At 33.7% G+C, this 13,771-nt stretch overlaps 1 protein-coding gene across 1 annotated transcript in view; it reads left to right on the top strand.

The window, feature by feature from the left end:
- elapor2.L (endosome-lysosome associated apoptosis and autophagy regulator family member 2 L homeolog) overlaps positions 1 to 4,619 on the top strand; it is a gene marked incomplete at its 3' end in the record, with an annotated part of 37,911 nt that extends 33,292 nt beyond the window's left edge. The window contains 5 exon segments of the mRNA NM_001093278.1: positions 516 to 779; positions 1,370 to 1,543; positions 1,815 to 2,004; positions 2,367 to 2,460; positions 3,716 to 4,619. Coding sequence (NP_001086747.1) covers positions 516 to 779; positions 1,370 to 1,543; positions 1,815 to 2,004; positions 2,367 to 2,460; positions 3,716 to 3,821 — 828 coding nt within the window.
- Between the last annotated feature and the right edge of the window lie 9,152 nt (positions 4,620 to 13,771).

Here is a 13,771-nt window from a genome sequence, read left to right as displayed (position 1 = left end):
AGTCTCCTGAAGGTGTCACACATGATTGATTGCTCACTTCCACAGCACATGCTGTGTAGTGTACATTTTCAGCTAGTGCGCTGAGAATTGCTCTCTATCCTGTTTTTCTTTTATTGCTTATGTAAAATCTAGGTTTATTGCTTCTATACTACAATGGCCAGCTTGTGTGGTTATTTATATTTACTTCATTAAATATATTCAAAATGCCACATTTTAAATGACTTAAGAAATGGTTTAATACAACGGGCATATGAAGATAATTATATTCCATGCTTCTTTATGAGGAAAGGATAATGAAAACCACATTATTTTGGCTCATTACAATCTAATTCATGATATAATACATATAACAGGTCATAAATCACATGCCTAATTGAATCCAATGTTCAATATTATGACACAAAATCTGATTACATGTGCAAAGGTTTGGGCAGAAATTGTCTGTTTCAGTGATACTTGATTGCCAAAGCTATAACAGGAACTATTTGCGTAGAACATTTTTTCTTTTCTTATAGAGCCGACGATTTGTAAATGACATTGCAAAGATCTATTCCATCATGGTTACTAATGCCATTGACGGAGTTTCATCATCATGTCGTGCCTGTGCTCTGGGCCCACAGCAATTGGGATCATCATGTGTGCCTTGTCCTGCTGGTCACTATATTGATAAAGAGAGCAACATGTGTAAAGAGTGTCCTCCCAACACTTACTTAACTCCACACCAGGTTTATGGCAAAGAAGCCTGTGTCCCCTGCGGCCCAGGGAGTAAAAGTAATAAGGTAACTTACTGTAAACTTTGTATATGTTATTAAACAGTGAAAAAAGCCACATGCAGTTTTATTTTGCTAGTAAACCAATTTCTATAAATAATATCTCTTGGAGCCCACTGTGAGACCCTACACATTGTTATAGAAACACCCAAGCATACTTTCTGGTGTTTGCAGTTGCAGTATTTTTGTGTGATCGAAAAAAATCTTAAGATGTAAAATCTGCTTCATTTAGATGCTTTCATTTAGATTAATTTAGACCAAAACCAAATATCTGCTTTGAAATCTTGAAAAATGTATGTTATTCCTTGTTAACTCTGTATATTTGCTGTTTAAGGTACATTGAAAATACTCCAAACTTTAGCCTAGTAGTCAGCAAGAATCAATTTGATTCAATAGACTCTTCTATCTGTGGTACTAGTCTACTAAACATGTATATATGATGTATAAATTATCTGTTTGTAAGCAAACAATTACAGCTAGCTTCAAGTGTAATTGCTGCTTCTGGGAAAGAAACAACTACTGTCTTGGGTTTTTATTGGAACTGGATAAAGGAAGAAATAGTAGTATTAATTATGTATTTTCCTATGTGTTTTTTAAAGGATCATTCTGCCTGTTACAGTGAATGCCTAGTGACCTATACTAATGAAAACCAAACTTTGAGTTACAACTTTAACAATCTTGGCAAAGTAGCTACGCTCTTAAATGGACCAAGTTTTACTTCCAAGGGGACAAAATACTACCATCTTTTTAACATGAGTTTGTGTGGGCATGGGGTAAGTATTTTTTAAGATTTAGCTTGATTTATCTTATTTAAAAGTATTTTTGCTAAATATTTCTCCAGGGTGTAAAAGGTGGCACCACAGAATGAGACATAAACACTCTGAAAGTGAGATGTTACAAAAGAGTTAAATTAACAGATCTTGTGCTGAATTCTACCATAAAAGTCTTTGTAGCCTACTGTAATATGTAACCCATATAGCATAGTCATTTTATTAGCTTTCTTGCTTGAATATGCCACTCACTTTACTTTCATTTATCTGCAAGGGGGAAAAGATGGCCGTCTGTACAGACAATATTACAGATGTAACTGGAAAAGACATTGAAGCAGATTCAGATGACTACTCTAATGTTGTAAAGACCTTTGTCTGTCAGTCTACCATTATCCCATCAGACAGCAAAGGTTTCAGGACAGCATTGTCATCACAGTCAGTCAATCTGGCAGACTCATTTTTAGGTATGAAATTCTGTATATAGAAATGGGGCTTGCGTAGCTATTTTTACAATCACAATTTTTATTCTATGTAAATAATATATTTATAGAAACAGAATAGAGAGACTCTGGGGATTATTATGAATGCATTTTCTCCTTATTCACCAGTGAAAACTTGCCTGCAGAACTCCATGGAAGGTGCTGATAACTATAACTATATATAGGATCTATAGTTTGACTTGGAATTGATGTTGGTTTCACTTTGGTTCTAAATAACCCCCATTTGTGATTTCATAATAAAGTAATACAAATCATTTCATCACCTATACTTTATTTTAATATTAATGTGTGCATTTTTATCAATATTGCATTTCTTGTGTTTTTAGGTGTTACAAACAATTCATCTCTTCGTGGGATCACCATTAGTCCAGACATATTCCCATCGCATTTAAAGATACCTGATGTGAATTTCTTCTTTAAGTAAGTAAATGGTTCATGTTTTGTTCAGCTGATTCTGGTAAACAGTGGCACAGAAAGTCAGTGGCTAGAAATGCTACACCTTATGTCTTGAGCTTCTGTATCAGATTTTTAATATTTTATGGAGAGGGCCCTCTGATCTCTTGCTTTCTCTGTACTTGTTTCATTGCTTATAATTTGTTTGTTCTGTTTGTATTTGCCAAAAATCAATGCTGTAGAATATGATAAATAAACTGCACAACTTGCTTAATGGCTGTCACTTTTTTAAAGTTAAAGTTTATTCATTTTAACAACAACAAACACAAAACAGGCAAAATACATTACAGTGCCTGGTAGAATTGTACAGGCTTGTACAGGTAGGAGAATACTATCACTGAAAGTTACCAGTGTTAATATCCATGTAGCTGTAGTTAGTAGTGTAAAGCAGGTTACATCATGTTTAAAAGGATAGGTTACATGTCCAGAGAGTTCTGATCACACCAGTACCCCACAATCTTGTCAAATTTATCATGTACCCCACTTATCTCATAGGTTAAGTTAATAAGGGGAAGAGCTCCATTCACCAACTTTTTCCAGACGGTTAGGGAGGGGAGGATTCAGTGCATAATTAATGCTTTTTTTTAGCATAGAACTCTAACCTCATTGGTGGATAGTACCTCATCTATTACTCCTAGCAAACAGACTGCTGGGTCCACTATCCTTGACTTGATTCACCAGAGTATAGGGATAAAGTTGGCCCCAGGAGATTTGCATCGTGAGCAGAGGTCATTTTAATGACTTTTAATGATTATATTTAGTTTTGAGGATTTTTAACATAAAAGCAGAATCATTTGTTGAATCTCAGAATTTCTGAATCCAACAGTATTTCTAATATCTGTGTTGTTTACATGGTCTGGTCTTGGTTTTCATAGTCAGACAAGCAGAAGTTGAAAACAAGCAAGAGAATGTCTTATTACATTTTTAGTCCACATATGTATCCGAACAACAATTACATTTTATTAATCATTGAATGAGCCCACATTTGATGATCTACCAATTTTTTTTCTATACGATAGTATAGAGCCTGTTGCAGTAAAGACTTTTGCTGATTTTCAGATTTTTTTAAAAAAAGGACCAACTCAAGATAAATTAAAACATTTTAATGGCAGCTGTGGATTACTCCCATTTCATTTTTGGCTCACTTAAATAAATACATTACAAATATAATTTAAACTGTATGTGATTTTTTAATAAATTATAATTTTCTTTCCTTCTTCAGATCTTTAGCAACTACATCATCATGTGAACAAGGTCGAGCAACAGTTATATCTATGAGGTGCAACCCTGCAAAGCTGGGCCAGGGTGACATTTCTGTACCAAGGTGAGAGGAAACTTTTCCCATTCCAGTTCATTTTCACTAACTTACTACAGACTGCTAACATACAACAAAATATGTTTTCATAAGGGTAGAATGGCTTGAGCCATCAATGCCAGTTACTTACCTTGAGTCCAGATAGGGGGAAATGTAATAAAATTCGCAAAGAACAATACGCTGAGAAAAATTTGCTTGTAACAAAGTAATATTGTTAGTTAGGTTTTTATTGCATTGAGAATCTTTATTGCGAATTGGGAACCTTAAACACCTGCTCTGGAGTTTCGTTAAATATTTTGTCGCAAAAAATGGTTTGCGAAATTTTATAACATACACTGTGAACCTTTGCAAAAGCAGTTTGGTAGAAAAACTTTGCAAGGAAGTCATTGAGGGCTTAATCAGTCAAAAATGGAGCAAACGTGGTTGATAACAGGCGCAAATGTCTTTGCTAACATTTTTTTGCGATAACTAAGCATGTTACATTCCCCCCATAGAGGACTATTTATGAACAGTCTTGTGGTTGTGGTTTTTTAAACCGTGACTAAACTCACTTTCTCTAAAACCACAAATGTCATGAAATGTATTAATAAATATGAACTGAAAAAGCAGGAAGAAGACGTTACAGAAAAGTCGCGAAAACCACATCCTTTTCGATATTTTCCACAATAAGTACCAAAACACCCAAAAATGTCTGCCATCTGCTGTCTGCCATTAACTTCTACATCTTTTAGACAGGTTTTAGCTGGAGTATTTTCGTATTCTGAATTGACGCAATTTTATCACATAATAAATCCCTTTGTAATTTTTTTAAGCTACAACTTTTTCTGATTTTTGGCGTCAAAAAGCCTGATTGGAAAACACATTGATTTAATAAATCGGTCCCATAGGGTCCTATACCTATATAAGGCGCAGGGCACGCTGGTATCCCTTCAGAGAGTTGCAAGAGATCCTCAGCACAATCCCGTAATCTATATTATTAAGGAATAATAATGCATTTTAGTAGTTTTATGCACAGAATGTCTTAATGTTCTTAAGATATTGATTATGGCTTAGTGATGAACACTACTAGTAAATTAACCTTTTAAATCTGTTTTCTAAATCAGTTTTCAGCTACAAGGCCAAAATCTCATGACTGATGGAAATGTATAGAATTACATGTTACAAGAGTTTATATCCTTTGCATGATTTTGTATTCAAGTGGACCAGCTCTGCATTGTGTAAATGTATGCTTAATGCACATTGGATTTAAAAGTGTGTTTTGCTTAATTTCGTCTAACATAACAAATGCAATAACAAATAAATTGTTATGTTCCATCTCTGTAAAAGCTGTAACCTAAAAACAACATGCTGTGCAGAGATGTTCTGCCCTTTAATGGTGGTCTTAAGTCTAATAGAATGGGTGTTGGAGATATCTCCACTTTAAAAAGCTAGTGGGGGGTATTATCCTGATCCATGCATTGGTTAGAAGACATTTCTTCAAAATAAAGCTTAGGTAACAGCTTGATAAATATGACTGAAGTCTCCTTTTACTATTTACCTACACATACTTTCATTAGCCTTGAAGTGCCCTCAGAACCTCTTTTGTATTCTGCCATTATCTCATGCCCCTAGTGACATCAGACCAGGCCTCCTACTTGTAGCACAGACCTCCACAATGACTAGCCTCTAATGACCCCTCTTTGAGTAATAACTATCCCAGTTAGAAAGGTAAAGCCATGCAGCCAGAATATGTATATTTTTTATAATGTATATTATATTTCATAATTCATCACTCAGTGGTAAATCATATATTTTGGTAAATTCAAAAAACTGAATTTTATTTTATTTTCATTAGAAATTGCCCAGCAGCTACATGTGATGGGTGCAATTTTTACTTTCTTTGGGAGACTGCAGAGGCATGCCCACTGTGCATGGAGAGTGACTATCAGAAAATAGAGGGAGCTTGCAAACATGGGCAACAGGTAATTATTATAAGCCAACTACCTAACTACTTATGAACTTCATATGAACAAAGTTCAATAAAAAAAAGTAATCTGAAGAGTAATAACTTGTTTATAGAATGAGTTCCAATGTGCTCATTTACTAGGTCCAGGTAGAAGGTATCTGATTTGCAAACTATTTGGTAATATATTTAGTAAAATATATTTTGCTGCTCTTGTGTCATTTATGGATATTAATGTGTTTCATAATCATACATATTTGGCATTAATATACTGCCAAAAATGGTTATCTACAAAAAAAAGCTGTGTGCAATCTAAACTTCAGTTTATGCAGCCATGGTTCAGCTAGGACAGGTGACTAAGGTGACTGTATCTCTGCTTAGAAATGGAAACATACTGCTATTTTAAGAGTTCTTTACACTAATTGGAATATGTAATACAAGTCATTTTTCCTTTGTGCAAACAATTTATTCTTTCTACAAAGCTTTTCTCTACCTGTACCCATACATCAGTGAAGATAATATTGTGCACCTTCTAGTTTCCTAGTTCCACCAGTGTGCCCTGTATGTAATCAAACTTTAAGTGGGTCTTGAAAATATAACAGGAAATATTTGCAGTTTAAAACACATTAATGAAGATTACATTGCCAAATACTGCATACATATCTGTACTATGAAGCATATTTGGGTGACCAAGTCTTGTCTTTTATCATTTGAGGTTGCTTATTCCTGACTGTAATCAGATGAGAATGATGTATCACTGATATAACAAAAATTATGTTTATATAAAAAGTATTTGAAACTTGTGTAGTATCTGCAAGATATTTACCTTGTATAACCGCATTATGTTTTATTTTGTAGGAAACACACTATGTGTGGAATGAAATGAAGCTCTGCACAAATGGTGTCTCTTTGCCAGAGAAGAATGTTTCTGCCTGTGAATCAATTGATTTCTGGCTTAAAGTAGGAGCAGGTGTGGGGGCCTTCACAGCCGTCTTGCTCATAGCATTGACATGTTACTTCTGGAAGAAAAACCAAAAGTGAGTATGCACAATGATCTGATGTATTTCCTCTATGAATTAAAGCAACAGCAAATTCACAGAACTCCAAATTTATATTTGACAGTACTAATAACTCAGCTTGACAGAATTAACAATAGGGAAAAATGTCTTTGTTCTTTATTACCATTGTCCTGTTTTATACTTAAGGTAATTTCTTAATGTCTTAATATATTAATTGATGGGTAAAATCAATATTTAAATTTGACTGTAAAATCAATATTTACAACTGCAAATAACATGATATATGCTGATATAAATTCATAAAGTCACAGATTATATATTGATATATGAATATATCTTATTTCTTTAAAGGCTTATAAATTAGATCCTTCCTGATATTTTATTGCATAAAGCTGACTGATAAAAATAGATTTATACACAGATTTAAAGCATTTTTCTTGATAAAATGAAGCATAGTTGAAAGAGGAAGGAGACAGTTGCATGCCACAAAATATATGTTTTAATCAACATTTTAATGCTATTGTTAAAAGTTATTATATGTCAGGGACAATTGTAAAGAGGCTAAATGATAATAATTTTGCGGAACACATGTCAAAATTGTTGAAGCCCTACTTCCCTATGCTTTTCTTCAATAGCAGGATAGCACAAAAATCTGGACCATCACAGGAAAAATTTATACAGTTAACATAATTTCTCCTGTCATGGTCCAGATATTTTAACCACCCTGGTATTGAAGAAAAAGTGTCTGTAGCCTCGCCAAAGCTAAAGGTCTGGGACATATGCACCTGGAATCCTACTTGTTCTGGCGAGTTTACCCAAACTGTGTACAACTGGATTTTCTATCTATGTACTCCACTTCCCAATAGCCTCACATATATATATATATATACTGGTGGTTATTTATAAACACTGGGCAAATTTGCACCAGGGCAGTAACCCATAGCAACCAATCAGATGATTGCTTCCAGTGTTCAACCTACAGCTGAAAAAAAGCTAATCACTGATTGGTTGCTATGGGTTACTGCCCAGGTGCAAACTTGCCCAGTGTTTATAAATGAGCCCCACTGTATTTTAGGGATGCACCGAATCCAGGATTCGGCCTTTTTCAGCAGGACTTGTATTCGACCAAATCCTTCTGCCCGCCTGGCCGAACCAAATCTGAATTTGCATATGCAAATGAGGGTCAGGAGGGAAATTAAGTAAAACATTTTTTCCCCTTCCCACCCCTAGTTTGCGTATATGAAAATTAGGATTCGGTTCGGGATTCGGCCGAATCTCTCCAAAATGGTGGATTCGATGCATCCCTAATGCCTAATATATATATATATATATATATATATATATATATATATATATATGTATATATATATATATATGTATATATATATATATATATATATATATATAATATATATATATAAAAAATCCAAAATAAAGGTGCACACGGGGAACCTTTAAAAAGTAGTTAAAAATCAATAATTTTATTTAATGGTCTTGAAAAAGGTCTTAGGAACAGACCGAAACGTTGACCTCCCGTTTTTAATGTATTAAATAAAATTATGGATTTTTAATTACTTTTTAAAAGTTCCCAGTGTGCACCTTTATTTTGGATTTTTGTAAAATGTTACAATAGGTAGCACCGGGTCAATTTATTGTTGGTCATATATATATATATATATATATATATATATGTACTGCTACTCTGCAGTTATGCAGTATGTTGATTTTAATTTTATTACCTATAATATAGTCTGTCTATCATTTATCTCATGGATAAAATATGAATATATATTATTCACATGCAGGTTGGAATACAAATATTCAAAACTGGTAATAACTGCAAACTCCAAGGAGTGTGAGCTTCCTGCCCCAGACAGCTGTGCTATCATGGAAGGAGAAGATAATGAAGATGATGTGATATATTCTAATAAACAGTCATTACTTGAAAAGTTAAAGTCACTTGCAACCAAGGTGAGACAAAATATTTTTTTTTGGTCAGTACATGTAAAATGAATAGTAAATTATACTTTTATTGGTGGATGTTGCAGAGCATTATACAGGGCAGTAACTTTTTACATTTATACTTTAGGTTTATATTTTATAGATGTGTTGGTTTACCTAAAGTTTCAAATTCTTGCTTTACTTCTAATTTTTTTTCTTAGTAAACTCCTTAGTTGCTGGGCAGACCTAAATATTTTCAAGGCCTGTGCTATAGAATAAAAAAGTTAATGCATTAGGAGTATAACAAAATTACCAGATCAATTTAACAAAATGACCTGATCAATGTACCTGTTCAAAAGAGCAGCAAGCCTTAACAACCATTCCATCAATGACTTTTATTAAGCTTTCAAGTCAACACTTCACTAAGTGCTGGTTGGCTGGTAGGATTTACTGGACTAATATAGATCTGGCTTCAGACCCGAGATGTCCAAATTGTAGCCTCCTGCTAAAAAGGTACAGTCTCCATATAATGTCGCAGATTAGAGTGGTTGTTATTTAACAAAAGCTGGAAGAAGCAGGTTGGACCCTCATGTCTCAGGCAGGAATTAATTGCAGACACAAAAGCATTTTGATGGATTTGATTGAGATCATTTAAGGCTACTAAGATTTTACAGCTAATTATGTACTCATTTCATCTATTTATCTTTTCAGGAAAAAGAACACAATTTTGAATCTGTCCAGTTAAAATCCTCCCGAGCACAAAATATATGATCCTGATGCTGCCTTCTTGGACGCTGAAAGACTTTTTTTTTTAAAAAAAAAGAAGAAAAAAAAAGCTATAAAAAACCTATTTGTGGTACCTGGGCAGATTACTGAGGCATCAGAAGTAAAAAAAATAATACAGCATAAAAAGCTTGGTTGCCTTATTACATGGTTGAGTGTCTTGCCAAAAATTTCATGATAATTTGAATTTCAAGTTCAACTCAGGAAGAGAAACAGATGCAGAATATTTTCATTAAGAATGCATTGCCTGTGCATGCCCGGCTGTACCTGTAATCCTTTGTTCCTTCAACTACAGAAATAGAGTGCCTGTATGGTAGGCATCACCTCTATGTGTCACAGGAAACTGGAAACCAGCTGGATTGTGTATTCACGGGCATAAAATGTTTGGCTACAGATGTTAAATATAAAAAATGGTACATTTTTTGAGTCCAAACCTATAAGGAATTAGTAAGAAAACATGAACTGCAATGCCCAAAGATTTTGTATTTAATTCCATGGGGAAGCAGCTTGAGCATCTTTTCATCTTAATTGCTCAGGTACAGTAGCTTGACCATTAAGCCTGAAATCCATTATTTAAAAAAAATACACTTTTTTAAAAAAAAATATGTCCATATATATATATATATATATATATATATATATATATATATATATATATATATATATGTATATATATATATATATATATATATATATATATATATATATATATATATATATATATATATAATACTTCTTTATTATTCAAAAATGTAAAAACATGGTCAGAGGAAATTTCAAATGTTTGAATAATAAAGTTATATTTTTTAAATTCATTGACTGCTGCTTATAAACATGGATTTGATGCATAAGTAGCATTGCAGCAGCACCAAGTTCTGATTTTTTTGAATGGGTGTGCAGATGGGTGCACATACTTGTCTGCACTAATGCTTAACAGTTAGTAGAGGGAAATGTGCAAGAAGTGAGACTATGAGTTTCCTATATATATTATTAAATGCCTGCTATGCTCATTCAATGCATTATAAGAGGCCGTGTCCCCTCTATAAAAAAAGTTGTTGCTGTTCTGCTCCTATGGAATGAATTGTGCTGTCTGTGAGTGCCTTTGTTTGCCCAACCTGAGGCTGCCGCCATGCTGTCATTTATCATTTCATGTGACCGCACTTGGTGCATCTGAGAGCTTCAAGAGCTCTCATATGAGAATATTTATAAATGAAAATGACACATTTCATGTTTCAAGACAGAACTTTATGGAGATTGAAAGTTTTAATCTAAGAACAGCATATTCCAGTTTACTGCAATTCATAGGGGTAACTTCCAGGTCCTCTCAAAGATGGCAAAGAGCAGATCCTAATGAAAAATATTTGAGATTTGAGTTTTAGCAGCATTACTATGTTAAAGGACCTAACACATGCTGAGTACTTGATCTGTTAAAAATACTTATGCCTCGTAAGTTAGGACACTTCAGCTTGTCACATGCCTGCAGGCGCAGCAGTTTCGGAGGATTCTGGAAATCATAGTTCAGGTTAGACATCAGTGGTGCAGTTATTCAAGTGAAACCTATCCTCTTCATGTTACAGTTTCACTTGCATCACGTTATGTAAGCCTTGTAGTAAAGGACTATTCCTGTTCTAATGCATTTTTAAGTTATTTTCGTGATATATGGTAATAAACAGTGCAATGTTAGTGTGAAGCAAATGTATTTCAAGGTACTAAAATCTAAAACCTCCACTTGTTTTGTTGATATCATCAACTAATATTTCTGAGATAGTCAATTCACTTCTTTGTTTTGCCGGCTGAAAGTCGTCCATATAAATGTTACTGTAAATGGCTGATGGGTTGTACAAAGTGAAAATGTTAATTGCATATTTATACCAGCAGCTGACATTAGCTGTTTTATTGTATCACACATTACTAAGGTCATTTGTCTAGACTTATGTCAAGTAGTGGGCTAGTTTATCATACGCACATCATAATCCCTATTGACTTAATGCAAATTATAAAAAAACCTCATTGACACCTTTTGTAGCAGGGGCGATGGTTCCCTTGTATAGGATGAATTTTAGCATTCAGGTTGAAATTTAAAAAAAAAAGTAATGATGGTGATATTTAAAAACATTTTTTTATTGAAAAGGTCACTTTTACAAGACCAAAGATTTTTTTTTTAATTGCCTACAATGTCATAGTACCCCTGTTTGAAATTTCTTGTTTAAGAGCTTGTTTATTTTACTGTGATTCTGTTTCTTTAGATCAATTCCTTGATACATAAGGGTTCATGTTTGTTCATGAGAATTTCATTTCTGAATGTCATTTATGGCGTAAATGGACGATGGACAATATCTTTGTTTTATGCTATATCAAGAGTTGAGGTGGAAAAATATGTAAAACTGTAAATTAAGATATTATTTTATTTATAGGCCACTGCCACCCACCAGATATCAAACAGTTTAAAAAGTTTTACAACACAAAATACACACACAAAAATCATTAAATCAGATACAAAACATCAGACCAAATACAAGCATAGGTGAACACTGAGAACTTTTCCTATAAACTATCGACTACTGATCTAAGAAGCTTTTCGTTGTGCTAAAAATGCTTGGAGATTGGAAAAGCAATGTTAGGATGTGCAACATTGTTCATATCAAAAGTTAATTCTATCATTTTGAAATGTATTTGATATACAATTAGGGATGGGCGAATTTGACCTGTTTCGTTTTGCCAAAAATTCGCCACTGGCGAAATGTGGCCGACACCCATTAAAGTGTATCGGTGTCAAAAAATTGTTTGTTGTGCGGTGAAATGTTTTCGACGTGTCTATGGACGTAATTTTTGCGGCAAAACAAGGCAAAAAATTTGCCCATCCCTATGATACAATATGTATAGAATGCAGAGGATGGCAGTGTTGGAAAGTAGGAGCAGAGGTAGATATATCTAGTTGCAGTACTGATAATGGATTGAACTGGGGTCGCTTTGTTCAATGAAAGGTTACAAAGAGGTTTGCTGCAGTAATTCATATGCAACATGATAAGTACATTCTTAATATTATATGGAGTTCTAACACGCTGAGGAAATATGTTACTGAACATCTGCTGTATTTAAATTTTATTAATCTGAGATTTTCTTAAAGCTTAGAAAAGCTCAATTAGGATGAAGCATCTGCTTGCCTACAACACATGTTTGATGTACAATTAAAAAAACAGGACAATTTCATTGTTGTAGTACTTATATGTGCAGTTGATCCCAATCCAAAAAACAAAAATGCAGCAATCGCCAGTTATTATTGGTATGCATTAAAAGGCAAGAAATAGACAAACAGCATGACTGCTTGCTTGACACTTTTAAGGTATCCTTTAATTAAAGGCATATGGCAGTAATATGTCATGGCACCCTCTAGTGCCTATAGAATCAAGTACATTAAAATATGATATACTTATAATTATAAATATGAATATTAAACATACAACTTACGGCCACAAAATGTGTAATTGGCTCATCCAAATGATTAGAAATAGAGCATAAAATATGTTATTGAATCAGACACTTAATATGATAGGGTTAATTAACATTGCCCATGCAATGTGCAAAGTGGAAAAACAAATTTCTTTTAACTTTGCACACTGCGTGGGGCATTTGAAGAATGGCCCAGTCCTCTACACACCTGCAGCATTAATCTGGAGGCAACACTCAATCCAAGAGAGTTGGGGAGGGGGGGCATGCAGATGCACATGCACCCCTTAGTTCTCCTGGCACTTGCACTCTGGGAATAAATAAATAAATACTTGTGGAATATAGGTGCTTACTTTAACATCTTCATTTTTTATTTAAGTTACAGCATTCTTTTCTGTAAACACAGAAATTATCTGCTGATAAGAATACCTAACATATCATTTTCTGCCAATAATATGCATGATTTCCCGGAAGCCCTTTTATACTTTTCTCTTTAGAAACATATCTTTAAAATAATCTGTTTATTTTCCCCTCAACTAGTCATTAATATTGAGCTTATCTACCTTTATTCATAAATGCAAATGTCAGCAAGGCTTTTTTACACTGAGACAATTGGTGCTTATCTCCAGTTATATATGGCATGATGTCAGCTCTACTTCCCATAACTTTACTTTCCATAATACAGACACATATGTTTTTAATATGGGATTTAAAATGTAATTTCTTGGCTTGCTGAAAAACAAAAATACCTTAAATGAGAATGATGTTTTCATTTTCTTTGATAGCATAAGGTATTTCTCTATTACCAAAAGGATCCTTCTTGCTTTAAAA

The sequence above is a fragment of the Xenopus laevis genome, chromosome 3L, assembly GCF_017654675.1.
Source record: "Xenopus laevis strain J_2021 chromosome 3L, Xenopus_laevis_v10.1, whole genome shotgun sequence".
NCBI classification, from domain to species: domain Eukaryota; kingdom Metazoa; phylum Chordata; class Amphibia; order Anura; family Pipidae; genus Xenopus; species Xenopus laevis.
Note: the sequence above shows the minus strand (reverse complement) of the source record. Positions and strands in the feature narration are given on the sequence as shown.